This window comes from Centropristis striata, chromosome 14 (assembly GCF_030273125.1).
Source record: "Centropristis striata isolate RG_2023a ecotype Rhode Island chromosome 14, C.striata_1.0, whole genome shotgun sequence".
In the NCBI taxonomy this organism is placed as follows: Eukaryota; Metazoa; Chordata; class Actinopteri; order Perciformes; family Serranidae; genus Centropristis; species Centropristis striata.
Genome location: NC_081530.1, coordinates 27,803,960 through 27,829,684, shown reverse-complemented (window position 1 = coordinate 27,829,684; position 25,725 = coordinate 27,803,960). Strand labels below are relative to the sequence as shown.

General features: G+C 37.8%; 2 protein-coding genes across 8 annotated transcripts in view; both read left to right on the top strand.

The window, feature by feature from the left end:
- Nucleotides 1-11,054, top strand: part of LOC131984776 (uncharacterized) — a 46,644-nt gene extending 35,590 nt beyond the window's left edge. For 3 of the 6 annotated variants that reach the window (XM_059349726.1, XM_059349723.1, XM_059349722.1), the window contains 15 exons: nucleotides 65-192; nucleotides 472-1,264; nucleotides 1,356-1,477; nucleotides 1,573-1,683; nucleotides 1,780-1,837; nucleotides 2,232-2,348; nucleotides 4,157-4,252; nucleotides 4,348-4,419; nucleotides 4,983-5,087; nucleotides 5,165-5,239; nucleotides 5,874-6,007; nucleotides 6,292-6,411; nucleotides 6,659-6,716; nucleotides 6,813-6,884; nucleotides 7,491-11,053. In XM_059349726.1, the coding sequence (XP_059205709.1) occupies nucleotides 65-192; nucleotides 472-1,264; nucleotides 1,356-1,477; nucleotides 1,573-1,683; nucleotides 1,780-1,837; nucleotides 2,232-2,348; nucleotides 4,157-4,252; nucleotides 4,348-4,419; nucleotides 4,983-5,087; nucleotides 5,165-5,239; nucleotides 5,874-6,007; nucleotides 6,292-6,411; nucleotides 6,659-6,716; nucleotides 6,813-6,884; nucleotides 7,491-9,283 (3,854 nt within the window). In that variant the 3' untranslated portion in view covers nucleotides 9,284-11,053. Of the gene's footprint in view, nucleotides 1-64; nucleotides 193-471; nucleotides 1,265-1,355; nucleotides 1,478-1,572; nucleotides 1,684-1,779; nucleotides 1,838-2,231; nucleotides 2,349-4,156; nucleotides 4,253-4,347; nucleotides 4,420-4,982; nucleotides 5,088-5,164; nucleotides 5,240-5,873; nucleotides 6,008-6,291; nucleotides 6,412-6,658; nucleotides 6,717-6,812; nucleotides 6,885-7,125; nucleotides 7,173-7,490 lie in introns of all 6 variants that reach the window. The other 3 variants (XM_059349727.1, XM_059349725.1, XM_059349724.1) reach the window with 3 other exon arrangements.
- Nucleotides 11,055-16,448: 5,394 nt separating this feature from the next.
- si:ch211-199g17.2 (uncharacterized) lies at nucleotides 16,449-25,417 on the top strand. 2 transcript variants are annotated; one of them, XM_059349730.1, is made up of 12 exons: nucleotides 16,449-16,612; nucleotides 18,782-18,838; nucleotides 18,923-19,000; nucleotides 19,083-19,228; nucleotides 19,332-19,451; nucleotides 20,145-20,202; nucleotides 20,352-20,603; nucleotides 20,971-21,107; nucleotides 21,229-21,345; nucleotides 22,580-22,637; nucleotides 23,509-23,571; nucleotides 23,686-25,417. In XM_059349730.1, the coding sequence occupies exons 2-12, from the start codon at nucleotides 18,814-18,816 to the stop codon at nucleotides 24,900-24,902; spliced, it is 2,271 nt and encodes a 756-aa protein (XP_059205713.1). In that variant the 5' UTR covers nucleotides 16,449-16,612; nucleotides 18,782-18,813; the 3' UTR covers nucleotides 24,903-25,417. The 2 variants fall into 2 exon arrangements, with proteins under 2 accessions (XP_059205713.1, XP_059205712.1); XM_059349729.1 differs by having other exon boundaries at nucleotides 16,450-16,612; nucleotides 18,791-18,838.
- The last annotated feature ends 308 nt before the right edge of the window (nucleotides 25,418-25,725 follow it).

The following is a 25,725-nucleotide window of genomic DNA, read 5'->3' as shown; positions in this document are numbered from 1 at the left end:
ACCTTTTTTTAGCCATGCTGAAGATTTATAACCCAATATTTATAGCAAACAATATATCTTCTAGGCTTAAGTGCACTTAAAAGCCAGCATGATGAACGAGAGCCCTTCTACCTCTGCGTGTGCTGCTCTTTAAATATCCTGCAGAAGGACTTCAACAGACATGTTGCTGGAATTGAACACCAGAGGATGATGGTAAGTAAATGTAAATGGGGTTTATTTGTTCTGTTTTAGCAGAATTCTTGCATACCATGTGTCAGGGCTGCTTGATTTTATCAAAAATGTGTAATCACGATTACTCATTGGCTTTGAAAACATCATGGATTTATTGAACAAAAAAATGTCTTTATAAAAATGAATTTTGTTGGACTTAAGATATGAATCGGCTGAAAAACTTTCGATTGATTTGATGCATAGCTCTGTCAGCAAAACAATTAACAGTCTACTTAATGTGGTTGTTTCCTTTCATGTCAGGTGCTGAGCATGGAGACTGATAAAGATCCCAAAGACTCAGAGACACAGCCATTCTCAATAACTACAGCCACGTCTGTAATAACTGGAACCACCTCCAATACAGCAAAAGTCTCCCCTGAATCAAAGGAAGATGTCAAATTGACGCATACCAAAGACACCAACACAATAGTTGGGACATCTCAGGCAAGAACAGATTGTAGCGTAACTACTCCCACTCCCACAATCTCAAAGTGTACCGCCAAGTCTTCCAGTTCTCCCCCATCGACTGCACCTAGCGCCACCAGATTGAAACAAACTGCACACAAATGTACAGCAGCCACCTCCACTCCTCATGCCAACAACTCAAGTACGACCCAAAACGCAAAGTCTGTAACAATTTCCAAACCGCCGGAAAGCAGAACTGGAGCCGCAGCCAAAGCTCCAGCGGCTTCACATAAAGTCACCCCCACCTCTGACGCAGCATCCACAGTGGTGCGTGAAGCCACCAGCAGAACCGCCCCCGCGTCCAAAACGGGAAACGCCTCCCAGATTTCTGAAAATGCATCCAAAGCTGCTGCCGCATCTCAAACTACGGTGACCAAAACATCAGTGAAATGTGACAACATCAAAGCGTCGGTAAAGACCGCCCCTATAAAGAATTCAGTGGGGTTCGATGCTGCTGATGGTGCACCCACTATTCATAAGAGTAAGGAACCTGCAGCTCCCAACCCGACCACACCAGGGCCTCCGCCCACACAGCTGTCAAATAACTCTGCAAGTGAGACAAAGCCAAGTGACAGCTATCCTAAAGTTGGTAAGTATTAATTTGTATAGGAAAAATCACAGAGTAAGTCTATATGAGAGGATTTTAATCAGAAATCTACATTGTATTTTTAACTTCACAGGCAGAGACCAGCTGATTATAGTGGTATGTCAACAAAGGCGGCACACCTACTGTAAGCTGTGCTCCGTCCGGTTGCAGCGCTCCTCTCACACAACAACCTTTGCCCACTGTTATAACTATGTGGTGCGTGCATTAATACTTCCCTGCTTTACCAGCATCCTACATTATCTGCAACGAGACTTATAGAGATCTTAACTTGCTCTAAATGTTCTTACTAGAAAAAGATGGATCCTGAGTGGACCGCCAAGCCGTGGGAGCTGAAGAGCAAAGTTTTCGAGAAAGGGACCGCTCTGGCCGAGGCTGAGAAAAAATACAGGGTGAACGCCGAGGTAACCCCAAAATCCAAAGTGGTGTGTGTGTGGTTGTTAATCTGCTTTACGGGTGTGATTTTTAATTACCATTGTCTATTTTTTCTTTTTTGTTAGCTATTAGAAGTGGACATTGATATTTACAAAGAGTTGGCTGCTTCTCCAGAAGACAAAGGTAAATTCGAAGTGAATTACAAAAGAACGTTTTCAGGTTGGCGTGAAAAATACAGAAAAAGATCAAATTTTAGTCTACAGGAAATGGGAGGTAACAATCAAAATATCAGCAGATAAAATAAGAAAATAACATAAATCCTCTCATTAGACCCACGGGCAAAAATGTTATTATATTTAAAAAATTGACTAAACTTCAAGGTATTAATCAAGAACTGGCAATTAATGGACAAATCCTGATCCCAGTAAAATAATGGCTATATTACTTGCCAGCAAGAGCCACTTTGAATAAACACACATCAACAGTAACAAACAGCAGGATGTGCATTTTACCTTTAAGAAAGTGTATATGATATTTTATAATTCTAGCTCTTTTCTCTCTCTCTCTCTCTCCTCAGCTATTGAAAGTGTGTTAGCAATGTTGAGACACAGAAACTCACGAGACAATAGTGCAAGGACATGGAGGCAGCAAGTTTCCTATACCAGTTCATGTGAAGCTTCGAGCCCAGATGATGGTAAATACGAGTGTCTTATCTTTTTATTTGATTTTTCTTATCTTTTCTATATTTCCATAAATAGGAGGAAGGTTGCATCAATGATGTCGATCAACAACACAAGTGAACGCCACCTTAACCCTTTATCAGGCAAAGAACTATATTTGGTAACTTCAGGTAATATTTCAAGAAAAAAGTTACAAATTTACTAGGTTAAAGTGTCAAATCTGTGCAAAAAAAGTTGCAGATTCACAAGAAAAATGTGGGGAAAAAAGCAACTTTTTTCTCCGAAATTCACCACTTTAAATCTCATAAATCTACGCATTTTTTTCTCGTAGATTTGCCACTTTAATCTTGTAAACTTTTTTCTCAAAATATTATTTTCGTATGTTTTTTGTTTTTTTTACACATTCTGGCTGTATGTAATACCCTCCAATATTCTCTAGGGTTGAAATTTGGAATTTGCAAGTATTTCAATGAGCGCCCTATTAAGGGTTAAAGTGGTGAATCTGGGAGAAAAAAGTAGTTTTTTTCCACTTTTTTCTCGTAAATCCGCAACTTTTTTTGCTGCAGATTTGCCACTTTAAATCTCTTAAATCTGCGACTTTTTTCTTGTAGATTTGCCACTTTAATCTAGTAAATTTGCTACTTTTTTCTTGAAATATTACCTGAAGTTACCAAATATAGTTCTTTGCCTGATAAAGGGTTAACCTAATATTTTGGTTTATGTTCTCTATAAAGTAACAGCAAAATCCCAGACTTCCTTTCTCCTTGTTAGACAAGAATGCTGGTGATATGTACGTGTTCATTATCATGTTATGTCTTAAGGTGTAGAAAATCTACCTGATGTGTTAACGTGTCAATTTTTGTTGTGTTAACACGTTATATTTTTGAGTGATAACACATGACCAAATTCTACGTGTTAGCACATTATTTTGTGGCATGTGAAGGCAAATGGCCTTCAATAGTTTTCTGTTTAAATGTCCGACTGACAACGAGTAATGCAGCACTGCACGGCAGGATGCAACTGAACCTTTGTCGGACACCTTATTTTTGTAATTTATTCCTCTCACTAGAGGAACAAATTATATATACAATTCCTCCTCAACGCACTGCAAAACCCTAGATAAGGTGGCAGCTGGCTGGAGGGAGATCGCTCGAGAGCTGAAAGTTTCTGGTAAATGACTATCACTGATTAATAACCACGTGTTATTGGCCATAGGCCATTTACAGTAAATATCACAATATAAAAACATAGCTTTTCTGTTTTAAAAAAAAAATGTAGAAAGATGAAAAGTGCTCGTCCACCTTTTCTTGACTTAAACCTTGACTTACTAGAAGAAGAAGATTACTTTATTAATCCCACAATGGGGAAATTCAACCTCTGCATTTAACCCATCTTTTTTACACACAAGTGAACACACCATGCAAGGAGCAGTGGGCAGCACATTACTGCGCCCGGGGAGCTGTGCAGGGGGGTTAGATGCCTTGCTCAAGGGCACTTCAGTCCTAGACCTGTCAGTACCGGGATTCGAACCGGCGACCGGTCTAGGATTGAAGTGCCCTTGAGCAAGTGCCTTTCATTAATAATCAGGCAATAGTGAGATGCTGGCTTACAGTGAGGACACTGCACCTTTTTTAAAATGTTGTGCGTTTCCTCCACATGTAAGCCTTGCATTCCTGAGTTGTTGCCCAAAGTGAAAGTTTTTTTATTTTTGATAACTTTTGAACCTCTTAATGTGTCTTCATAGTGTTATTGTAAGGACCTGTGAACAAGCTACAGAAGTAAGGAGTTACATGATACCAATCACTGCAATTATGTCTCTCAGGGACGTTCATGCAAAAGAATGAAGGATTTTCTCCTGATATCCAGTCGGAGCAAGAGAACAGACATGAGCTGCAGTCACCAATGGTCCAGATTCCAGGTGAGAACCCAAACATCTACAAAAAAGATTTGTTCCAGAGATATTCTATTCTTATAAAATATGCATGTTTTAATATATTGCTGTTCTTAATTCAGAGATTGAGTCCAGTTCAAAAGAAGAAGGAAGAAGTCCTGCAGTGGATCAGTCAGAGAGTACACAGACTGAAGGTAATTCTCGGACTTCAGACGAGCTTCATTTATGTCCGATCTTGACTAGAAATGAGGCCATCAGCAGCAGACATGTCTGATCCGTCATACACATTCACCAACATAAAATCATAAGTTTTCTTCTGTTTGTTTGTTGTTATTGTGTAAAATGTCGATTCCTCTGTGCAAACATTTCATTATACAACCCTATTTGGCCCAGTTGGGACGCTGTAAAAAAAAACAAAAAAAACAGAATGCAAGATTTACAAATCCTTGTCGACTATGGTTTTCTTTAATGATTTTGATTATTATCAAGAAAACCATGGACAGTGGCTAGATATCAGCTCTTAAATTAAACTCTTATGAGCTATTTTGGTTATTATTACATTTGCCCAACCAAATGTACATTTAATTGTACCAGGCATTAAAATGAACAAGAAATTGAAGAAAACAATGGTGTAATATTTTTTTCCATGACTGTAGATGCATACATTTTTTCATGAACATAAGCCCACCACAAAACATAATTCTTTTATACCATTGTCCAACTGTTTCTCCATATAAATGTCTAAATATCCTCCCAGAACTTGCTGTCACAGTAAATATAGAACAACCGAACCAACCAAGACCCAGCCAGAAGGGAGAGCATGTACCAAACCACTCACAGGCGCCCCAGATGATTCCACTAGGTAGGTGTTGAGAATTTGTGAGTCTGTGTTGTTTACCATTTATTGCACTGATTTGTTATTTTGTATGGTTGTCACAGGATGGAGAACTGGGGGCTGCAGTAATTTGTCTACATACTTGAAGGTGAAGGGACTTGAAAGTGAACCAATCATAGGTGGGTGTGTCCTCTCTTACACAGCAAGACCTTTCCAATCCCAATACTTTATTTAATTTCGCAGAAGTATACAGTATGTAGTCTTTTCTTCATTTAGAAAAAATCAAACACACAGTCAGAGGATCTGTGAAAAGATATCACAGAATATGGGACCCCTTTCTCTCCTATGTCAACTCTTTAACTTTGATAGACTCTTAAATTTGACCATAATTTCTTACTTTTTTTGTTTTTGTTATTGTGTTATTGTTATGGACATTAGTTGTATTATTATTATTACTATTATTTACGTATTTATTGTTATTATTATAATGGTTGCTATTCTATTCTTTTCTTTTTTATTTATTTTCTTTCTTGACCTTTTATTTACCACATGAAGTGAACTTTGTACACTGTGCAAGATCAGGCTGGGTGGCTGGGTGAATCGGGGATGTTGGTAAATTGGTATTTTGTCTGGATTCTCTCCTACAACTAGATTTACCTCTAGGGAAAAGGAAGCAAGAAAATGTCAGACTTCCTATTTACAGCTGATTTGTGTTTTGTCTGTAATATGCTTTGAAGTTTGCACAATAAACATATTATAAAAAAAAAAAAAAAAAAAGTATACAGTATGTAAACAACAGTGTGTCATCATCAGGTCGCGCAGCTGTGTGGGAGTGTCAAGGAATATCTCAGGCTACATTCTACCTGTGTGAAAGCTGCAAGGAGACGCTCTCCCTCAGTGACATCTGTCAACACCTGGTCAGCGATCAACACTGGTTAAGCTACATAGTGAGTGTCGCCTCAATAATGCAGTAAATACCTCTAAACAACAAAGATTTATAGCATTTGCTCCCATGTCTTTATCCCTATAACATAGGGAGAAGGGTTGGGATTTAATAAGCTTTGGCTTCTTCCCACTTCTTTTGAACACAAATAAGTGTTGAGTCTTGTTGTAGTTTCATTTTGTGTTGTTGTCTTGTATTTATTGTTGTTAGTTTGTTTTTAAATGTTCATCTTTTATTTTGTGTTCAAATAAATTCTCAATCAATCAATATGTGATGCACGTGTTTCAGATGGGGGTTTACCCTAAGCTTCTGCACTTTTGGTCGTATGAGGATCTGGAGCTTTGGATGAAACTGGAAATTTTAAAGGGCATCGCCAAGAGGCTCTTACCACTAGAGCGAGATGTGCAGGTAACCATGTATCATGCATATTATCTCAAATATCCATGGGGTAATATGAGCAATATATGTAATGCTGAATTTTAACATATTTGTTATCGTTTTGATGACAAACATCTCATCCACCATAAATGAGACAAATTCTTTAACTGCTTACGATTTAACAATTGTGCTTGCCTAAAAAACAAGTTAATACACAAAGTGGAAACACACATCCTTTTTTCTAATTGTTTCCCTGTTTGTGTCTTCTTTTACAAAGTTTCTACTGCTGAGACCGGAGCTGTATAAAAATGTTCGGGAAGCTCCGTTCAGTGAAGGTAACAGTCAGCATAACTACATTTTAAGTCTACAGAGTGTATGATCAATGGGAGTATACAGTATTTGGTATCAACTGTGCTATTTGCTTTTTCTAGCTTTAAACATTGTTCGAAGCGTCAAGTTTGAACAGAGAGGCGATGTACCCAGCTGTACCCCACAACAGAAGGGTGAGTCCCAGTAGCCCAGTTACAAGGCAGGAAAAAACACTTTGGTAGACACACACCACTGGTAACTTTAGTTAAGGCTAGCATATTTTTTTAATTCTTTGCAATGGGAGTGCTATATATTTACACTACAAACACCAGCAGCGCGATGAATCACTGACCATCTATTCTGCACTTAGTTTTGCCAGTTTTTAAACAATTTTAAGGTAAAACACTGCACTTGTCGCTGTCACTTTATACCCAGCCATCTAATCACATTGGAGAAGGGGCAGGACATACAACCAAACAATGGTAGGACAATTCAACACGATTTTTCCTCTTTCATTTTCATTTCATTTAGTCATTTAACAGACTCATTTAGTCATTTAGCAGACTCATTTATCCAAAGCGACTTACAGGAAGAGTAAAAACAAACAATCAAGGTATAGTGCAATAATAATTAGTGCATCAATAAGTGCTCTAATTATTATTGCACTATACCTTGATTGTTTCCCCATTGGAAATCATTTTTTATTTCTTAAAAGGACTCAGAAATGGGGCTTATCATTTCCTTTCACTTACCAATGATACATTGAAGCTGTTTTTTCCCTTCTCTACTTTCAATCTTAGAAGCAAGACAAAACAATGAGCAACATCATTTGGAAGAGACGGCTGGAGATGCGGATGCAGTCAAAGAAAGAAAAGTCCCGAGTCCTCTGGATTTTCACAGCGCCTCGCCAAAGGCTGATTCTGTTGTCTTTACATTCGCTGGTGCTGACACATGTCTCAGTCCCCAGGAGCCACCAGAACCTACACCCCCAGTCTCTCAGTGCCAGAGCCCTCTACCAGAGTTGCAATTGAAGCAGACAGAGGTGCACACAAAATTCCCATCTTCCTCTATTGATAATCCTGAAACAAGTCAAACCCTGCCATTGTCTGCCAGTGATAAATGTCTTCCAACCATAGAAGAACCAGCTGTTGGATCGATTGAAACACTGGTCAGATGTTGTAATAACCCCCAACTTGAAGATCCTTTGCCAGCAACATGCGAGCGCACGTGCAGTGAGCTTGCAGTCAGTCAGCCCAGCCCTGAAGTAGTTTCAGAGTCCACTTCTGTTCATCACGCTGCAACATCCACCGTGATGTCTCCAAAGGGCGAACACACAGGGTGCGGATCTGACGAACGAGACAGCATGGACTGGACAAGCCAACTCCTGGCTCTGGTAAGAGCAAGGAAGTCTGAGCTACATGTGTCCCCTTGCCAGTCAGCTCCAGATAAGACTGTGACTGACGGAGACAGTGAGACTACCACCTCCTGCAATAACACTTCATCTGAAAGTCGTGTGGGAGGAAGATGGGATTCAAAGTGGTGGCCGTTTAAAGTAGCCAAAAATTACTCCTTGCCGGATATATTTTCAAAAGCAGCTCCTGCAGTCTCGGACCCTGAGCACCAACTTTTCACCCCTGATGCCAAGTCTGAGGGCGCGACTGAAGCCAAAGTAGTCGGTACCATGTTCCCTTCTGTCAGCACTGTTGACCCCAGTAACCCACAACAGAGAGGCTCTGATGCTCCGAGCACCTTGGGAAATGCAAGCCAGTCCGACCCTAGTCCCATCTGCTCTGAAGTCCCCAACAATAGCCTAGGTCTGACCTCACAGCCACAAGATTACGAGACCGACAGCACTCTTTTGCCCATTAACACCGTCGTATCTGACAGGCAAAAGCCCCCTGAGCAGCAGTTTATCAGCAGCGGTAATGGACAGGGACACACTGAGGTGGACATGGACTATCGGGTCCCTTCCCCAGCTGCAACAGTAAACCCCAGCGACTCTTCAGGAGGATACAGTCAGTACAGCCAAATGGCTTATGTCGCAAACAGACAGTCAGGTTATTATTCTTCTCCGTCTGCTGGAAGTTATACAACAGCAGACCACCCTCCTGGATACGCTGGGAGCTCATACCAATGGCAAGGCTACTCTACACAGGGGTTCTACCCAAACCAGATTCACCCAACGCACGAGGCAAACTGCTACAGTCTACAAACAGTCGGACACACTGAAACACCGCCGACCCCAGAATGGGTGCAGCTGGGAATGCAGCAGCAGCAGCTTCTGTTACTAGAGCAGCAGTACTCCTCATGGACAAATGCTCACCTGGCTGCTGCAGACAGCCGATCAGCCAGTCAGGCTGCCTATGTAGGTGCCGCTCCATTCGCTCCTCCAGCCAGTAATTCACAAACGTTCATTGACCCTAACCAATACAGCACCAACAGAGTCTGTTCAACTCAGAACAGCAACATGACGACACAGACCACTCCTCAGGCTTATCTCAACCCCATGGTCATTTACTACCCTACTGCAGCCAACGCTGACGTCAGCTCCCAGGTTTATGGAAACTTTTTTTACTCTGACAAAGGAATGTAGATAATTTGTAAATGTTTTATTTCTGCAGTGCAGATGTTGGTTATTGTTTTTTTTCTAGCAGATGTTAAGTTTACAACTGCTGTCCTCTCAGGAAGATGTCTCACCGTGACAAGTTAGGATACAGTTTGGAGGATGCATCAAATTGATTTAAACTCCTGCAACACTGAAAAACCGAGACATTCATTTTAAATAAAGTTAACAGACTTTCTGTTTTATACTTAAGTTATTGTTTTCTTTACAGATGAAGGGTATTAAACGGCTTGTTTCAGTTTTTAACATTTCAGCAGTCCTCTGTGAGTTTTGTAGTTTGATATTCACGTTTGTTTGTTAATAAAATTACTGTTAATGCATTTCTTGTCTTGAATGTGAACTATATTTGTATATTATTTACCTTTTAATGTTATTTCTCTCTTAGGCTAACATCTGTACCATCCAGATCAGACACAAATGAATCAAGGCTTTTCCAGTAGAAGTAATGAAAAATTATGAAAACTGTAATCCAACAACAATTGAATTGGGTTGTAAGCTGTAGCACCAAACATATTTTTCTCTTGCTAATTTTTAAGCAGGCGGTCATTACAGATGTTTTTTCAAGGATAAAAAGAAGGGTTATAAATTCTCACAAATTTGTCACATTTCTTCCCCCACACCAGCTGCCTTGACAATGCAGAAACTAGTTCCTCATTTGGCTGGAGCATGAAAGTATGGGGTTTTTCTGCTTTTAATTTGGATAAAACACAAATTCACAGACAAATTGTCTTGTCTGGTTTATTCAAGCGTTTGCAAAAGGGTCAAAAGAAATACAGTCACAAAGAGTTTGCATTGGATTGACAAAGAGTTAACAGCCACTTATAGGCAAGATATGGTCTACTCATAGCAATCAACTGTGAACAATCATGGCAGTGTCTCTCATCAGAGCGTGACAGTCTAACAAATCATATCCAGTAACTTGTCACCATATCAAATTCATAATAATACAACAGATCCATAGTATCATCTTCTGGACTCGTCTGGTTCAGCACAAATCATCAAAGCAACATAGTGGCATTATTTTAGCTGCAGTTGCACTTTAACTCTCTGTTATTCTGTATTTCCTGCCCAGCATGTAGCCATTAGCTCGGCACAAACTTGACCTTTTAGTATGCGTGTATTTGAGGAACAAGACTTCTGCTGTGTTGATAGACACCACACAGAAGTAATGCATTACATCAGTGTTACCACTTGACTGTATAAGCTCAATGTTGAGCTACCATCTATGTACCAAAATATCTGGCAGAGAGCCACAAATATAAATGGCATTGAAGTCCTTGTATTTGGATTCATTCTGCTGCATGAGAGATGAATCAGACATCGTATGCATGAAATAACATGCATCAAACTCCACTTCTTCGGCCATTTCCTCCTTTCAACCATATCTGGAAAAACGTATCATATCACTTAACATGCACTTTTCTGCCTCCTTTTGCTTTTTCAATGAACCATAAATTAACCACTACATACTATAACGTGAAGCAGAAATTGGCCACTACATTCTCCTAGCAGTAAACATTTTACATTTTTAATAGTTTTGGTACATTTAATGGCACATTGAGTTTTACTTTTTTTTTAACTTTATTCCTCCATATTGGGTTCATTTTCTATGAACACGTGCACTGGCGGTTCTAGACCAGTTTTATTGTGGGGCCAAGCAGGGGCCAGTGTTTAATCAGAGGGGCACATTAAAAAAACGGCAAAGATGATATTAAGCATTTAAAAACCTTTATTTTAGCTTATTTAAAAATCTCTTAGGTAGCCTATATTTGGAAGATACAAATACATTGATTGAAACAATGAGACTTACCAACAATAAGTTATTTTTGACATTTCTCATTTTTGTGATTAAGTACTTTTTATTTTATTTTGAAAGTGCAATACAGTGAAAATTATCTTTTTTATTTTTTATTTACACAAGCTTTTATTGCACAATTAAACTATTATACAATGTACACATTGTGGGATTGTAAATAAGCTACTATAGGAAAATAATCAGAAGCATTAAAGAGGCAGCATTAACCAAACAGCATTAAAGGTAACATAAGCTTGAGTGAATAAAAGAAGTATTAAGAAATAAGTGTTGAAGAATAAACTCATGACACATCCCATATGTTGAAACACGAGCAGAGAGACACATAGTTTTATGGGACACTATGTACACCCGGGGGAGGGGGGGGGCTCAACAGGAGACCCCCCGAGAGAATGAGGCGATACCCAGAGACGAGAAACAGACAAAAAGAGACAGTTTGTTAAACAGACAAAAAGAGACAGTTGGTTACGGCCTAATATGGAGGTAAACACATACGCAGGGTCAAGGACAGTAACCTTGCAGGGAAGGAGGAGACTTAGTGGAGTTTGTTATAAAAACACACAGAACTAGACATCGAGCAGCCTTTTCTTATGTACTGGTTGATGTATGTATTGAACTGAGCTCCGCACTTCATGAACTGCGCTTGAAGGAAGAATAAAGTGTTTTCATTTGACTCTTCCACCGTCTCCTCGTCTGCTCTCTCTGCTCGATCAACAACTCGGAGGAGTACAACTGGTGTACTCAACAACATTCTGGGTTCCTTATGTGTACAATGAGATATTGTTTGAACAAAAAATAGGTAAGTATTGTTCCGTCGTTCATTGTTATAAATTGATCGTTTTATTATTAATTTGACACGGGCCACAGCAGGGGCCAAGGGCTTCTACACAGGGGCCACTGCCCCTGTGTAGAACCGCCACTGAACACGTGTGAATGTTCCTTTTCATATAGAAAAATGGGATGTCTGTTTCTTGCCTTTAGGAAATCTGCCCACAGCTCCTGGGAGTAATTGTGGGAGGAGAGCACGTCAAGGGCACATTTTGTTTTATGTTCTTGGTTATTTTGACGATCCTCCTCCGTGATTGGTATTAGCTGGAGCTCAGCAGTCATGCATGATTTGGCAACAAGGCCGGGCCACTGTGGGGAATGCTTTTATGTGAAAGAGAGGAGAAAGACTCAAAGATACTACTAGATATGAAACAGTTCTTGATTTATTTATTTTTTAAGTCCAAGGGCAGGCATGGAACAGATCGTCCCAGCATATCTCTTTCTGTTGAGGCTGAAAGTTCCCTTCACACAGAAACAAGGATACAGTGTACTGTCAGTGCAGCTGTGTGTCTGGAATACGTATACTCAAGTACCATGTTTGTGTAAGTTAATCCATTTTAACAAGATATTATTGTCCTCTTTATGTAGCAGCCTTTATAGGATAATACCTTATTTATCCTGCAGTGGGGAAATTCAATTGTCACAGCAGCTTCAGATACAGACAGAGGAGTGACATAAACACACATAATATATGTACATTATATGCACATTATATACATAAAATACTTTTACATTTGCTATAAATATTGCACATTGGGTTGTTTTTTTCCCCTCCAGTCAGTGTTTTGTATTTACAGATATTGCAAATAGACTGTGGCATGTTAAATAGATTGTATGTGTGGTATATTTTATGTTACAAGTGGTATATTTTATGTTACTTTTAGTGTTCTGCTTTACTAAAGAAGCTACAGAACTGTAACAACTAGTTCAAACCAGAATAATGAACTTTAATATCTGGGAGTTGTCAGACAGTAAAGGCGTTGGAATTTGAATATAAACAAGTATAGATTGTATCCTTTTAAGGTTAGAAAGTAGACTTAGCAGCCTGCTCGTGCCCGGGAAAACGCCAACATGCGTTTCGTATGGACTGGAACATTCAAATTAAATGATCTTACACACAGACAGAAAAGGCAGAAAGAACTGAGGCCTCCATTGGACTCGGGACCACCTTTTTCCAGCAGCCTTGGAATTGACAAAGTTATCCTCCGCTGTACCTATAGGCAGTGTATTCTGATGTTTGATAATAAAGAAAACTAAAAGGAACTTCGACTTGGTCTTTAATCCACTTTTCTCAGTCAGAGAGGTAGTAAATTTACACTACATATGTCATATGTTGTAATCTGAACAATAAATTAAAAACATAAATATATATATATGCACAAGATATACACAATATAGTATAGAGGGTACAAAACAGATATATATAAAGTATACATAATATACAGTAATGGAAAAATTATTACGACCACCCAATTTTTTTTTCTCACTTTATTGTTCATTTTTAAGACCTGGTACAACTAAAGGTGCATTTGTTTGGACAAATATAATGATAACAACAAAAATAGCTCATAAGAGTTTAATTTAAGAGCTGATATCTAGCCATTTTCATATCTATATATCTATATATCTATCTATCTATCTATCTATCTATCTATCTATCTATCTCTCTCTCTATATATATATATATATATATATATATATATATATATATAGGCTAGTATAATAATATAATAATATTACAATATACTATAGTAGTAAAAAATAAATACTGAATAATATAGAATATTATATGCTATTTGGTGGTCATTCATTTATTAATTCACTACAGCTGTATTAACTGATTCATGTTAATCAACACAACTCTGTGAGGTTAAAGTCCTTAGGAGGTTATTGACCACAACAGGCAACACACCTTCTCACAACCTATTACCTGCAGCCATAAATACTGAGAAACAAGCACTCTGCATTGAACTTTGTGTCTGGGTGAAGAAACTGCAAGTGGCTGTTACATTTCAGCGACAATAGCCTGGGTCGTTCTCATTGATACCAGCTGAATGAGAGTGGGACACCCACAGGGACTCACACCTCGACTGGCTTCCACAACAGTTTGCTGTAGTTTGTTGTCAACAAAGAACAGGGTTATTTGGCATTTCTAACACTTTGGACAACATGGGTCGAAATGTTACTACAGTGGTGGCTTATGCTATGGTCATAGCGAAAAGATGCATTTTGAAAATGTGGAAATCTGACTCACCACCTAAATTTGAAACCTGGCTAAGGGAGTTGGTAGGAATCCTCCACATTGAAAAACTGAGATACCAGATATCCGGCAACTTACATAAATTCTATGGTGTATGGAGACCTATCCTGGAGCACTTGAAACTATAGTTAACCCCCCTAAAGTATACCTAGTCTGACATATTTGACTCACTCAAGTGGACACTCACTTTTGACTTTATATTGTGCCTCTTTGTTTGCAATTTGTTTTGGTATGTTATGGTATGTGTCAAGTTCTTTTACTTATTTTTTTTTTTTGTCTAGTTTATTTATTCACCTATATTTTTATTTTATTTATTTATTATTATTATTATTATTATTATTATTACTATTATTATTATTATTATTATTATTATTATTATTATTATTATCATGTGTTCTTGAAGAGTACCTATTGTGACATTTTATACACTTAAGTGGACATTAAATTGTGTATACTCTGTTTTGATATGTCATAGTTTGTGTCTAGTTTTTATTTATTTGCCTTTTATTATTTGTGTATGTATGTTATTTGTCACTCTGAAAATTGACAATAAAAATATTTTGGAAACAGGGAGAGACGGGTTAAAACAGACGCAGGAAACGTGACTTCATTCTCTGGTCAGGAAGCCATTACTCCACTATATCTTCACAACATTTTTTCACAACAATTGTTTTGAATGAAGTGTACAGTCCCATTTTCTTCAGTCTGTTGTTCAGAACTAAATTAAAAGCTTAAATCAGAGAATTTTTCCTTTTTTCCTTAAAAAATAAACTGATTACAAGATGATAAAAAAGATGGCAATTAATTCAGTATTTGATAACTAATTAGTAGAACATAGCATTTGAAGCTTTATCATATATCTGTTGTTATTGTTTTTAAAAAAAATCATTATTAAACTACTTTTGTTTCAGAGGGACTGTGACAGTACTTTCAAAGCAGCAACCCTGGATCTAAGGAAACAAGCACGGGCAGATAAAACATGGGCAGACGTGTTGAAGTGAATGCTAGTGTTCCTACAGACTTGATGTGAGGAATCGAAACTCTTTACCAGATGCAAAAATGGTTGAAACCCCCGAAAGGACAGCCCCCCATCAGTTAAACAACAGACAAGGTTGATCCACTAATTCATTCATTCATTCAGGTTCCTCAATACAATGGCCCTTTGATGTTAACTCTCAGCTGACTCCCATCTGACTACCTTACCACTCAAACAATCACATGGGCATTGTTGAGGAATTTAAAGAATGATTCCTTAGTGAGAAATAAAAAGCATTTCAATCTTGCTTGTCTTTAAGTATTTTTATGACCGCCTAATATATGGAAAATTATAAAGATGTTACTTGCAGAGAGACGCCATTCTTCCCTTAAAGATGGAGCCGGTAGTGATCCATGTTTGGTTAGCCAATGCGTATGCGAACATCTGTATTGATCCAGACATATAGACAAATTTTCAAGCAATAATGCAACACTGATGATATGGCGAAATTAAGGTACAGAAGTTACAGAGTTTAGTAGTTCATCAAATAAATTTATCTCCAACAGGCATCACCAAAATCATTACATTTATTACTTACGCTAAAATGTTTGTGTCCAACAAAAATAGCATGCTGTGTAGCCGACCGGAGCCATCATCATACTGTATGTGGGGAGAAAGAGAGGAGCAGCCAGCAGTTCACTGGAAATATCTAGACAACAAGGACCATTTGACTAAATATGGATCTTTCATTTCAAACCACTCTTTTTTCTTTAAAAAAAAACATGCATGAATTCTAACTGTGTGTATTAAAAGTCTAATTTCTAATACGATAGGTGTTTTTTTTTGCATAAAGACACAAAATAACCATAATGTGTTTTTATTCTAACAACTCCATGTAAAGTTTTATAAACGGTTGCCCATGAAGTTGGAATAATTTTGCTTTCAGACAAAGAAAGAGTTAATTGTGGTTTACTTAGTTGTGGTTTATTTAGTTACTTTTCAGGTCAGGATGGAAAATAAAAAACCTGATCAATTGAAAGTGATTTGATGGTGAAATAGTCACTATTAAGTAGTGAATATGAGATGCTCATACCTTTGTGGTTTTACTGAAGTAATGTTTTGACTGCAGGACTTTTACTTCTCAAAGACACGAATACACACATACACACACACACACACACACACACACGCACGCTCACGCACACACACGCGCGCGCACACTCACGCACACACACACACACACACACACACTGATTGGACCACCAAGAGGAGCTCGTGTCCACTGACTTCCTCTTCTTGTACTGTTGATCAGGCGAACAGTGGCTGTGTCACTTTATCGGTTAACGTTACACCACTTCACGGGTTTTTAGTTTTAGATTGCCTAGACCTGGCAACAACGAGGCGGACACTATCACTCAAACGGTAAGTTAATGTACAGTAACGTTAGGAAGTCTGCCTTTTTACCTTGATAACGAATGTGAATGGTTTCGGTAGCACTTTGAGTTCAGACTTCGTGGTTGTAGTCTTTTAAATGAACTAAAAAGTTGATCACGATCACAGTCCTCTGTGAGTTAACGCAAAAACTCTCAAAGGCAGTCGTCAGTAGTGGAAAACACACACATTAAAACCAAGTATAAAATAAGACCAAGATGTATCAACAATTGTTTCTTTTAACGCCAACACATTTTAAAAAAAGTTTTGCTCACGCGATTTAACGGTTAACGGCTGTTAACGTTAAGTATATTTTAGCATATATTTTGTCTAAATTAATAAAAAAAAAAATAAAAAAAAAAAAAGTATATTTTAGCATTAACAGTAGTATCGTTGGCTTTCACATTGATAAAAAAAATAACGTGTTCGTGAAATAACAGCTCGAATGATAAGTACAGTTACTCAATCAACATACCGTTAATGTTAATTAAATTAATGTTTTAGAGACACCCGAAAAAAAGAGACCTGTGTGATTCATGAAGAAGTTTTCTGTCCCTATCCCTCCTTAAATGAACTAGTTATAGAAACTAACAACTAACTGTAACGTTAGCTGTAATCATGAGACGCTGAAACGACGGGAGAAGGCCACAGGTGCAAGGTTATTATTTATTTATGTCTTATTTAGATGTAAAAAACTTTAAAAAGTCACATGGGACCAATGCTTGGGATAGCCTCGTTGTGAGCAGACCCTCCTGGCTGAACAGTGTGATGTATTGCAGCGCCATCTGGTGGTTAGTTTAATGTTAAGCCACAGTTTATAATTTAACTGTCTGCTCATTTTACTTACATTTAAGCAGTGGTGGAAAGTAACTTAGTACTTTTACTCAAGTACTGTACTTAAGTACAATTTTGAGGTACTTGTACTTTACTTGAGTATTTCCATTTTATGTCACTTTATACTTCTACTTCACTACATTTTGAGGCAAATATTGTACTTTTTACTCCACTACATTTAGCTGACAGCTTTAGTTACTTTTCACTCGAGGTTTAACATAAAAAACACAATAAATTTAGGTGATTAGACACTTTTTTAAATAAACCTCATAACAGAATATTAAATAGTCAATATGAGCCCTACCTTGAGAAAATTAAAACGCTGTATACATAAATGCATCAATAATAATAATATAATATGATATTTGGAATATATAATATAATCTGAGCGGCTCCATTCTGCATAACAAGTACTTTTACTTTTGATACTTTAAGTACATTTTGATGCTGATACTTTTGTACTTTCACTTAAGTACATTTTGAATGCAGGACTTTTACTTGTAGTGGAGTAATTTCACAGTGTGGTATTAGTACTTTTACTTAAGTAAGAGATCTGAATACTTTTTCCACCTCTGCATTTAAGATAAGCACAATCTAATGTCCAGAGATACAAGTGGGATAAGACATGTCCACAAAACCAAAAGCATAAAAACTAAACATTTTCATTCAATGCTCTCAAGGATATATTGGACTAATGTAGTGTTTTTAATTGCAAAATTGAATGAACTCTGTATTACAAATGTTCTTAGTGTTAACATCAATAATATGCATATCTAATGTTAAGATTACATGATTGAAGAAATTATATTATCACATACAAATCGGTAAGAGTGTGTAATAAGAATAATATACATACAGTCACCCATAAAGTTGGAATAATTTTGATTTCAGACACAATCCTGTGAAACCACAATACACGTAGTCCTGTTTATTGTGGTTTAATTTGTATTATGATATGTTTGTAAGAGATTGATTAATAAAGTTTTGAGAAGAGGTAAAATAAAAAAATATATTTTATTCCAACTCTATGGGTGACCATGTATATACCCTCGAAATCACTGGAAATAATGGTAACGGGGACAAGTGAACATGCCTCAATTAAACCGGCCCTGAACGGGATAGAGTTCATCTATTGCTTTTAACTATGAGCATCTCCGGTGAAGTTTTATGAACTTTTTGGAATGTAGCTATTCATGTTTGTTGTGGGTAAGTGTTGGTGGAGTGGTCCAGAATTAAACTCTGGTCCTGAGGTGGACCTCTGCTCTCCATTAGTTGGTGGAGTTCATCGTATAATGATGAAGGATTATTTTAAGCTCCAACTTTAAGTGTTTGCAGGTGGTGATTCTGCAAACTGCAGCATGCAGCCGGCTGAAGCACAAAAAGGTATGTGTCCCTCTCTTCCTGCGGGCTACCAGGCTGATGCCACTTTTTGTAAATATGTTTATCTGATGCTTCTTTTTTTTCTAGGAGTTCCTTCCAAAAGCCAGCTGTTTAATTCTCTGAAGAACTTTCTGAACATCAAGAACAGACTCCAACCCATTATCGGTCTGTAACCAATCCCCATGTTGTACATGTGTTGTGTATATCCTGTGTGCATGAAATCATTTTTCATTTTATGTACACTCAGGCCTGGGAAGTATTACAGAATGTGTAAGGGCTGGTACACACAACAGAGAAGTACTGTACCTGTGTGAGGTGTGTGTGTGTCGACTTCATGATGTGACTGACATGCGGAACCACATTCTCGGAAGTCTCCATAGATACAACTACATTGTAAGTTATAGTGAGGAAGAATGATGGAAAGAATGAATCATGATGAAGGTTTGTGCACTGCCTTTTATTGTAGTTTATCAATAAATGTTGTTTTGTGTGGCAGAAAGTCTGGCACTCCCACTTAGTGTCTAAATGGAAGAAGTCTGACCTGTCAAACCTAGCCCGGCCACTGATGGAGATGGCCAAGATACTTGAGGGAAAAGAAGGACCTGGAGATGTCCAGGTATGTCAATGAATTCATTTATTAACATGTTTGAATTGCTTTGACTCACCATGTTCATTTAGAAACTGAAAACCATACACTGAGATCACTTGTTTTCTGCTGAAGACTGAAAAACAAGTCAGATGGAGATAATATGCTCCTAAATAGTTACTGTCTTTATTGTGAAGTCAGATGATGCAGATTCAACTGGGCAATCATACAATTTCGCCGAACAATATATAATCGATGGGTCTATAAAACTAAGTTTTTCCACAAAGAAACGTAAAAAAAAAATCTTGTTTACCAGAGATTTGCTCATAAGATGCTTTGAAATAAGTAATTCAGCATGAAACAAGTATAGAAAATTACTAATTAGCCAATTAAATCTTAGTCAACTAAGACCAAAATAACCAATTCGTCAACTAAGAGTGAGCAGCCCTACTTGATGGTCAATTTTCTTCTTGGGAAATTGTAAGTGATACATTTTCTGTCTTTTCTGTCGGATGACACATTTTCCTCCTGAGGGCTGCCTCTTTGTTACTATGTACAACATTAATAACTTAAATACCACTGTTGTAATCACCACTGTTTTTGTGCATTGTTTCATCTGTGTTTGAATCCTGGCAGACTATTTCCAGAACAGTGCATTTGTTTTTAGTTGCGAAACAGTGTTTTAGATAAGAATACTCATATCTTTTGCAACTTCGTGTTAAGAGGTTAGAGGTTGGAGATGCTGTATACCAGAAGACGGCGACACTCAGTGAGAATGACGGTCAGTGACTTCACTTGTTTAGAACAGTGGTTCTCCCCCCTCTCCACCATCAATCCCATCGTCTGTCTTCTCATTCACGTTGTCTTTTTTGTGGCATTATTTCAATATGTATATGTCCACTCCATATCTTTCTCTCTTTAACACCGCAGCAGTAACTCTGATAACTATGTTAAGAGATGGGCAGGGTGAACCTGTGCAGCTGGAGCAATCACAGAGGATTGTATTGCTTGCCCGGAACCAACAAACACTGTCCAAAAACTCCCTCAAGACCTCATCAGACGCAAACCAAACTGTAACTTTTATCAAGCCAGAAAGCTGGGAAAAGAACACTTCATCTGAACCCTGCGTGCTATCAGAGAATGGCTTTCTTGACGGCTACACAGGAACCAGGCCTCTTATTGGTGAGCATTACATTACATTACATGTCATTTAGCTGACGCTTTTGTCCAAAGCGACTTACAATAAGTGCATTCAACCTGATGGGACTAGACATAGACCACAGGAATCAAGTAAGTACATAACTTTAAGAGCCAACTGTCATTGCTACAGGAGTGCTATATGTTAAAGACGAAAAGAAGAAGAGAAAAAAGGAAGCGCGTTTAAAAAAAAAATATTGTTGGAAGAGATAGGTCTTAAGCCTGCGGTGTAAATGAGCACATTTACTGAGATTGGTATGAGCTCATCTAACTCATGGCAAGAAAGCCAATCAGTGTATTTCAGTAACTACTTTAAACTATAATAGAAACTGGTTATTCATGTCTGCAACAGGTCTTTTCCGCATGGTTGAATGCAGAGGAGAAGATGGCCAGACGTACTGTTTCTTATGTCACTGCTGCCGCATCAGATCCAGCAAGAAGGATCTCTTTAATCACCTGACCGGATCTTCCCATCTCATGAATTACTTGGTCAGTTTGTTGTGGATCAGCAATTGAATTGAAAAGAACACTTCTCCGTTTTGCATCTAAAGGCTGCAGTATATATGCTAGATTTAACTTTTAACTTCACTGACAACATGTGTGTGTGTAGATGGAAACTCGTCCTGAGCAGGTGGAGATAATGATGGCAGATATTAATGACAACAATGAGCTTCTCCAATCACTGGCCAAGAAAGTGGAGCAAGAAGAGGGCAGAGGCATGCCAACGGTATTATATTTACTTATATGTACTAGGGGTGTGCCATATCGTATTGTTCACGATAATATCGGTATATTTTTTTTATGGTTTAAAAAAATGCATATCATGATATTGGCAACATTCCTACTTCTTTTTTTTTTTTTTTTTTTTTTTTTTTTTTTTTTTTTTAAATGTGTTTATTCATTTTTCCTTTTCAACACAGACAAGCAAACACAAAACTTCAACACAACAACGCTTAAGCAACAAACAGTGACTCAGTTACACACAAACAGTATTCATATTGACAAAGTACATAAATAAGAAAATAAAAGGAAATCCCATTATTATGACCTTCCAGGGAATCCCTGTAACAAAATGGAAGATACATCGTATTCCAAATAATTCAAATAAGGTTCCCAAACTTTATAAAATTGGTTTGAGTTTGAATGTAATGCACAAGTCAAGTATTCCAAAGGCACTAAATCAAACAGCACTTTATGCCATCCCCTAACATTTGGATCCTTATTGCTAATCCACTGCAACAAAATATTCTTTCTAGCTGCAAATGTAAGAATACAGAACAGTCTTGGATTTGTTAACCTTACACCTCTAGCACATTCCTACTTCTTGATGTAGAGCTGCCCTCCAAACACACTGCCGCATTATGCATTTCTTTAGCCACAAGCTAACATTAGCTAACAATTAAAGTTGTTTTAATCACAAAAAGCTACTTACTCTCTGTTGCTAAACACATGCAGCTTTCAAAAATAAGAGCACAGTGTGTTAACAGAATCCACCACAGAACTTACAAGAAGACCGTCAAAATAAGATGCCTTAAATAAAACATACAATAACCTTTATTCTCCTTTACAAAATGTCATTAAAATTTGCCCCCGGAACCCCTAAATGGTTATTTTTATTCTTTTTTCATACTCAAGAGTCAAGAGTAAATTTTTTTGTATTTGGCAACTGTTGAGATTTGCACTTCACACTACATTTTAGATTTTTATTTATTTATACAGACAAAAACAACATATTTTCTATATATTTTTAAGCATTTGGTAATATTACCGAGAATATCGTTATTGCAAAAATAGCCTGAAATATCGTGACATTCTTTTAGGGCCATATCGCCCACCCCTAATATGTACAGATTGTCCTGCCTTGGTTGTGCTAACCTATGTGTAAAATGACTGTTATGTTCACTACTATAAAGGTGTAGAGTTCAGTTGTGCTCATCTGTCCAAACATCTCATGTTCCCAGGTGGTTAACGTACCAGGATCCCTCTGTTTCCTACTGACTGTCAAAAGTTACCACTGGTGTAAGTACAGATGCATGTTCATCCACTGTTTTTTTTTTTGTTTTGTTTTGTTTGGTCATAAGCCGTTCACCCTTTTCTGTTTCAACTGTCTGCTCTTGACCAGTGATTTGTGATGTAAGTATAACACTTAATTTACTCACAACACCCCTCACACTATAACAGATTAACTTCTTGGTGAAGTAGTACAAAACTTGATGCTGTACTGTGCATAAAAGTAAAGCACCACAAGGTCTCATGTTTGAAACTCTCAAAGATTGAAAGGGGGCTGTAAATAAAATGCATGCAGTAACTGTGAATCCAAGGTGACAGCAGCCTCTTTTCTTTATGGTGAAGGAAAATAGAAACTTTCCCAGCATTTTGTTAAAGAACAAGGAGTGAGATTTTAGGGTGATTTACAATTTGGGACGATCAATCAATAACTGAATAGGCCTACTGGCCACAGGCCCAGGTGCCCAAAGTATCTGATAAATTACCCAAAAGGGACACTAATGACTACAAATGGATACAAAACAACCAAATTGACACACAATGACAACAAAGAGATACAAAACTTCCAAAAACTATACAAAATACTATTAAGAGTCATTAATTAATCACAAAGAGACAGAACCACAAAAAGAGGCATAACGACAACAACAAAAAAGACACAAAAACACCACAGATTCTGTCTTTCTCCCATGTAGGAGAGGTATTGATCTCAAAGTACACCCATGTTAAGTTAAACTTATCCTGTATCATCTGCTGTTGTATTATTTATCCCTTTTTTATAATTTTCATTTGTAGTATTCACACTCACTATTTTTTATTAATTTCTAGTTGCAAATACCTATTTATATTTAATACCCCAGTAATTTTTTTTCTTCTTTTCCAGGTATAAAAATGCTGTATGATGAAGGGACACATACCAACATCCAAAAGTCGAGCTCTGCCAAAGGTGTGTATCTTGGGAAATAACAGTTAGCTTGAAGGGGGGCAAAACCTGTTTTCCTTTTCTTTTTAACTCAACATTTTTGTAATTTATGGGCCCAATTTTCATCTTTTCTTTAAGGGCCAAGTGAGAGCGAGACTTTACATCAGAACATGCCAGAGAAATGTGCCATGATGCAGCCACAATGGGCAAAAAGGATGACCGCTAAGAGGAAAAAGAGGAAAGACACTAATACTGTGTTTAAGGTAAGCTTGCCGCTCAGCAAAGGCTCAATGCTGCTGAAGAGGATGTCTTTCAGCATGGACAGTCTCCCTGTGTCATCTGCATCCGACTCGGACCCTATTCCCTCACCAGAGTCCCAGTCAGAGGACTGTGACTTGGACTATGACCCTGACTCATTTGCGATGAATCGTGCTGAACACACCTCACAAGTTCAGAAAGACCTCTATAGTGGAGATGAAAATGCTGGTCAAAACTGGGGACCAGAAAGAAACGTCACAGTCCATCAGTATCAGGAGGTGGACGATTATTATAAAGAAAACAAATACTTCAAGCAGTCAGAAGACATAACTGCAACAAAATACCAAAAGGTTTATGACGACGATGATGATGATGATTACAGCAGTTCTCAAGAAAGATCACATGAGAGGTTTTACAAAGAGTGGAAAAATGAAGGCCCACAGACACAAAATGAATGCCTGTCACCTGCTCTGTCCCACAGCCAGGACTGGCCATCTTTGAACTCTTCTTACAGACTTGAGTGGTACAATTCAACTTCGACAGTGTCAAAAGAAAACCAACAGAACGAGAGAAGCTCAGGTGAATCTCAGTATTATTACCAACGGCAAAACCCAAGTCACTACACAGCACAAGATGAAAGTCTTGAGACTGGCAATGAGGGAAAGCATGGTCAGTATAATGAGTTTGCTGCTCATTCAGATGTTGCTAAGATCAACATGCATCATCACTTAGGATATCCCCTTGCTCACAGTGGCAGCATTGCACCAGAGCCTAGAGAAAAGTCTGTTATTGAACAGAGACAATTGCAAACATACATGGAGTTCCCCATTGGTTATTGCCAGACAGTTTCACAAGGTTATATGACACAGCCTGTGGCCCATCAAACCATCCCAGTAGGACAGTGGATGATGTCTAACCCCAGCTACAATATTGGACCTTTGACATATCCTCACCAGCACTTTCCTCATCCAGTCAGCGATGGGGCTGGTGGTTGGGCACATGTCCCAGTCAATTGGTTTCAACACAGGCAGGCTCTGAGTTACGGAGCCCACTCTAATTCTATGTCAGATGTCATGATTTCAGGAAGTTCACATTGAACAACTCCATTTGTGTTTGCATTAAGACGTCTGTACGTAGACGGCTATTAGGCGTCTATACGCAGACATCTTTACAGAAACGGCTGTTAGACATGGTACGAATTTGACTGCATTTGATATGTACAAGCTGTGCCTGAATATCTTCATATATGAATTTACTTTAAAATTCATCAAAAGTGTGATGGCCTACCTTATATTTGTGCTCGAGTGTATTTTTCTCTGATTACCCCTTTTTTATTTTTTACTTATGATAGAAGATAGTATTTTGTTGACCACTGTGTAAAATGCAATGGCACTGATACTGACACCACATTGCTGTAAACTAAATTTCAGATATGATGCAAGCGATGAGTCACCTGTAGATTATGTGAGGCTAGGTAGCATATCATTAATGTTTTTTTTTTGTTTTTTTTAATGAGCAGCTGGTGTAACAATGCAAATAGGCAATGCTGTTGTGCATAATAAATTCCTTTAAAATAAAAAAACGTACTTTTTTTTTTTTTTCTTGTTAAATCCTCGCTGTTGTATCCTACTTATATAAGCATAATGACTACTTCAGTAATTGCATATTTTAGAAAAACAGGTGGAATGGAGGATGAACAAAAAATTGCAGTCTCTTAATTTGAAATGTTTAAATGCCAAATTTAAGATTGAAATTGGGTTACATTATGAAAGGTTGATTTCAGGACATTTGAGGCCCGTTGACCTCATGATATGAGAGGGACTTGAAAACAAAGCCTACAATTGGTAACCGGTGCAGCTACAATAACCACAGACAGTTATTTCGTTTAATTTTTCAGAGAATGTTTCTTGGGTGCGTTTA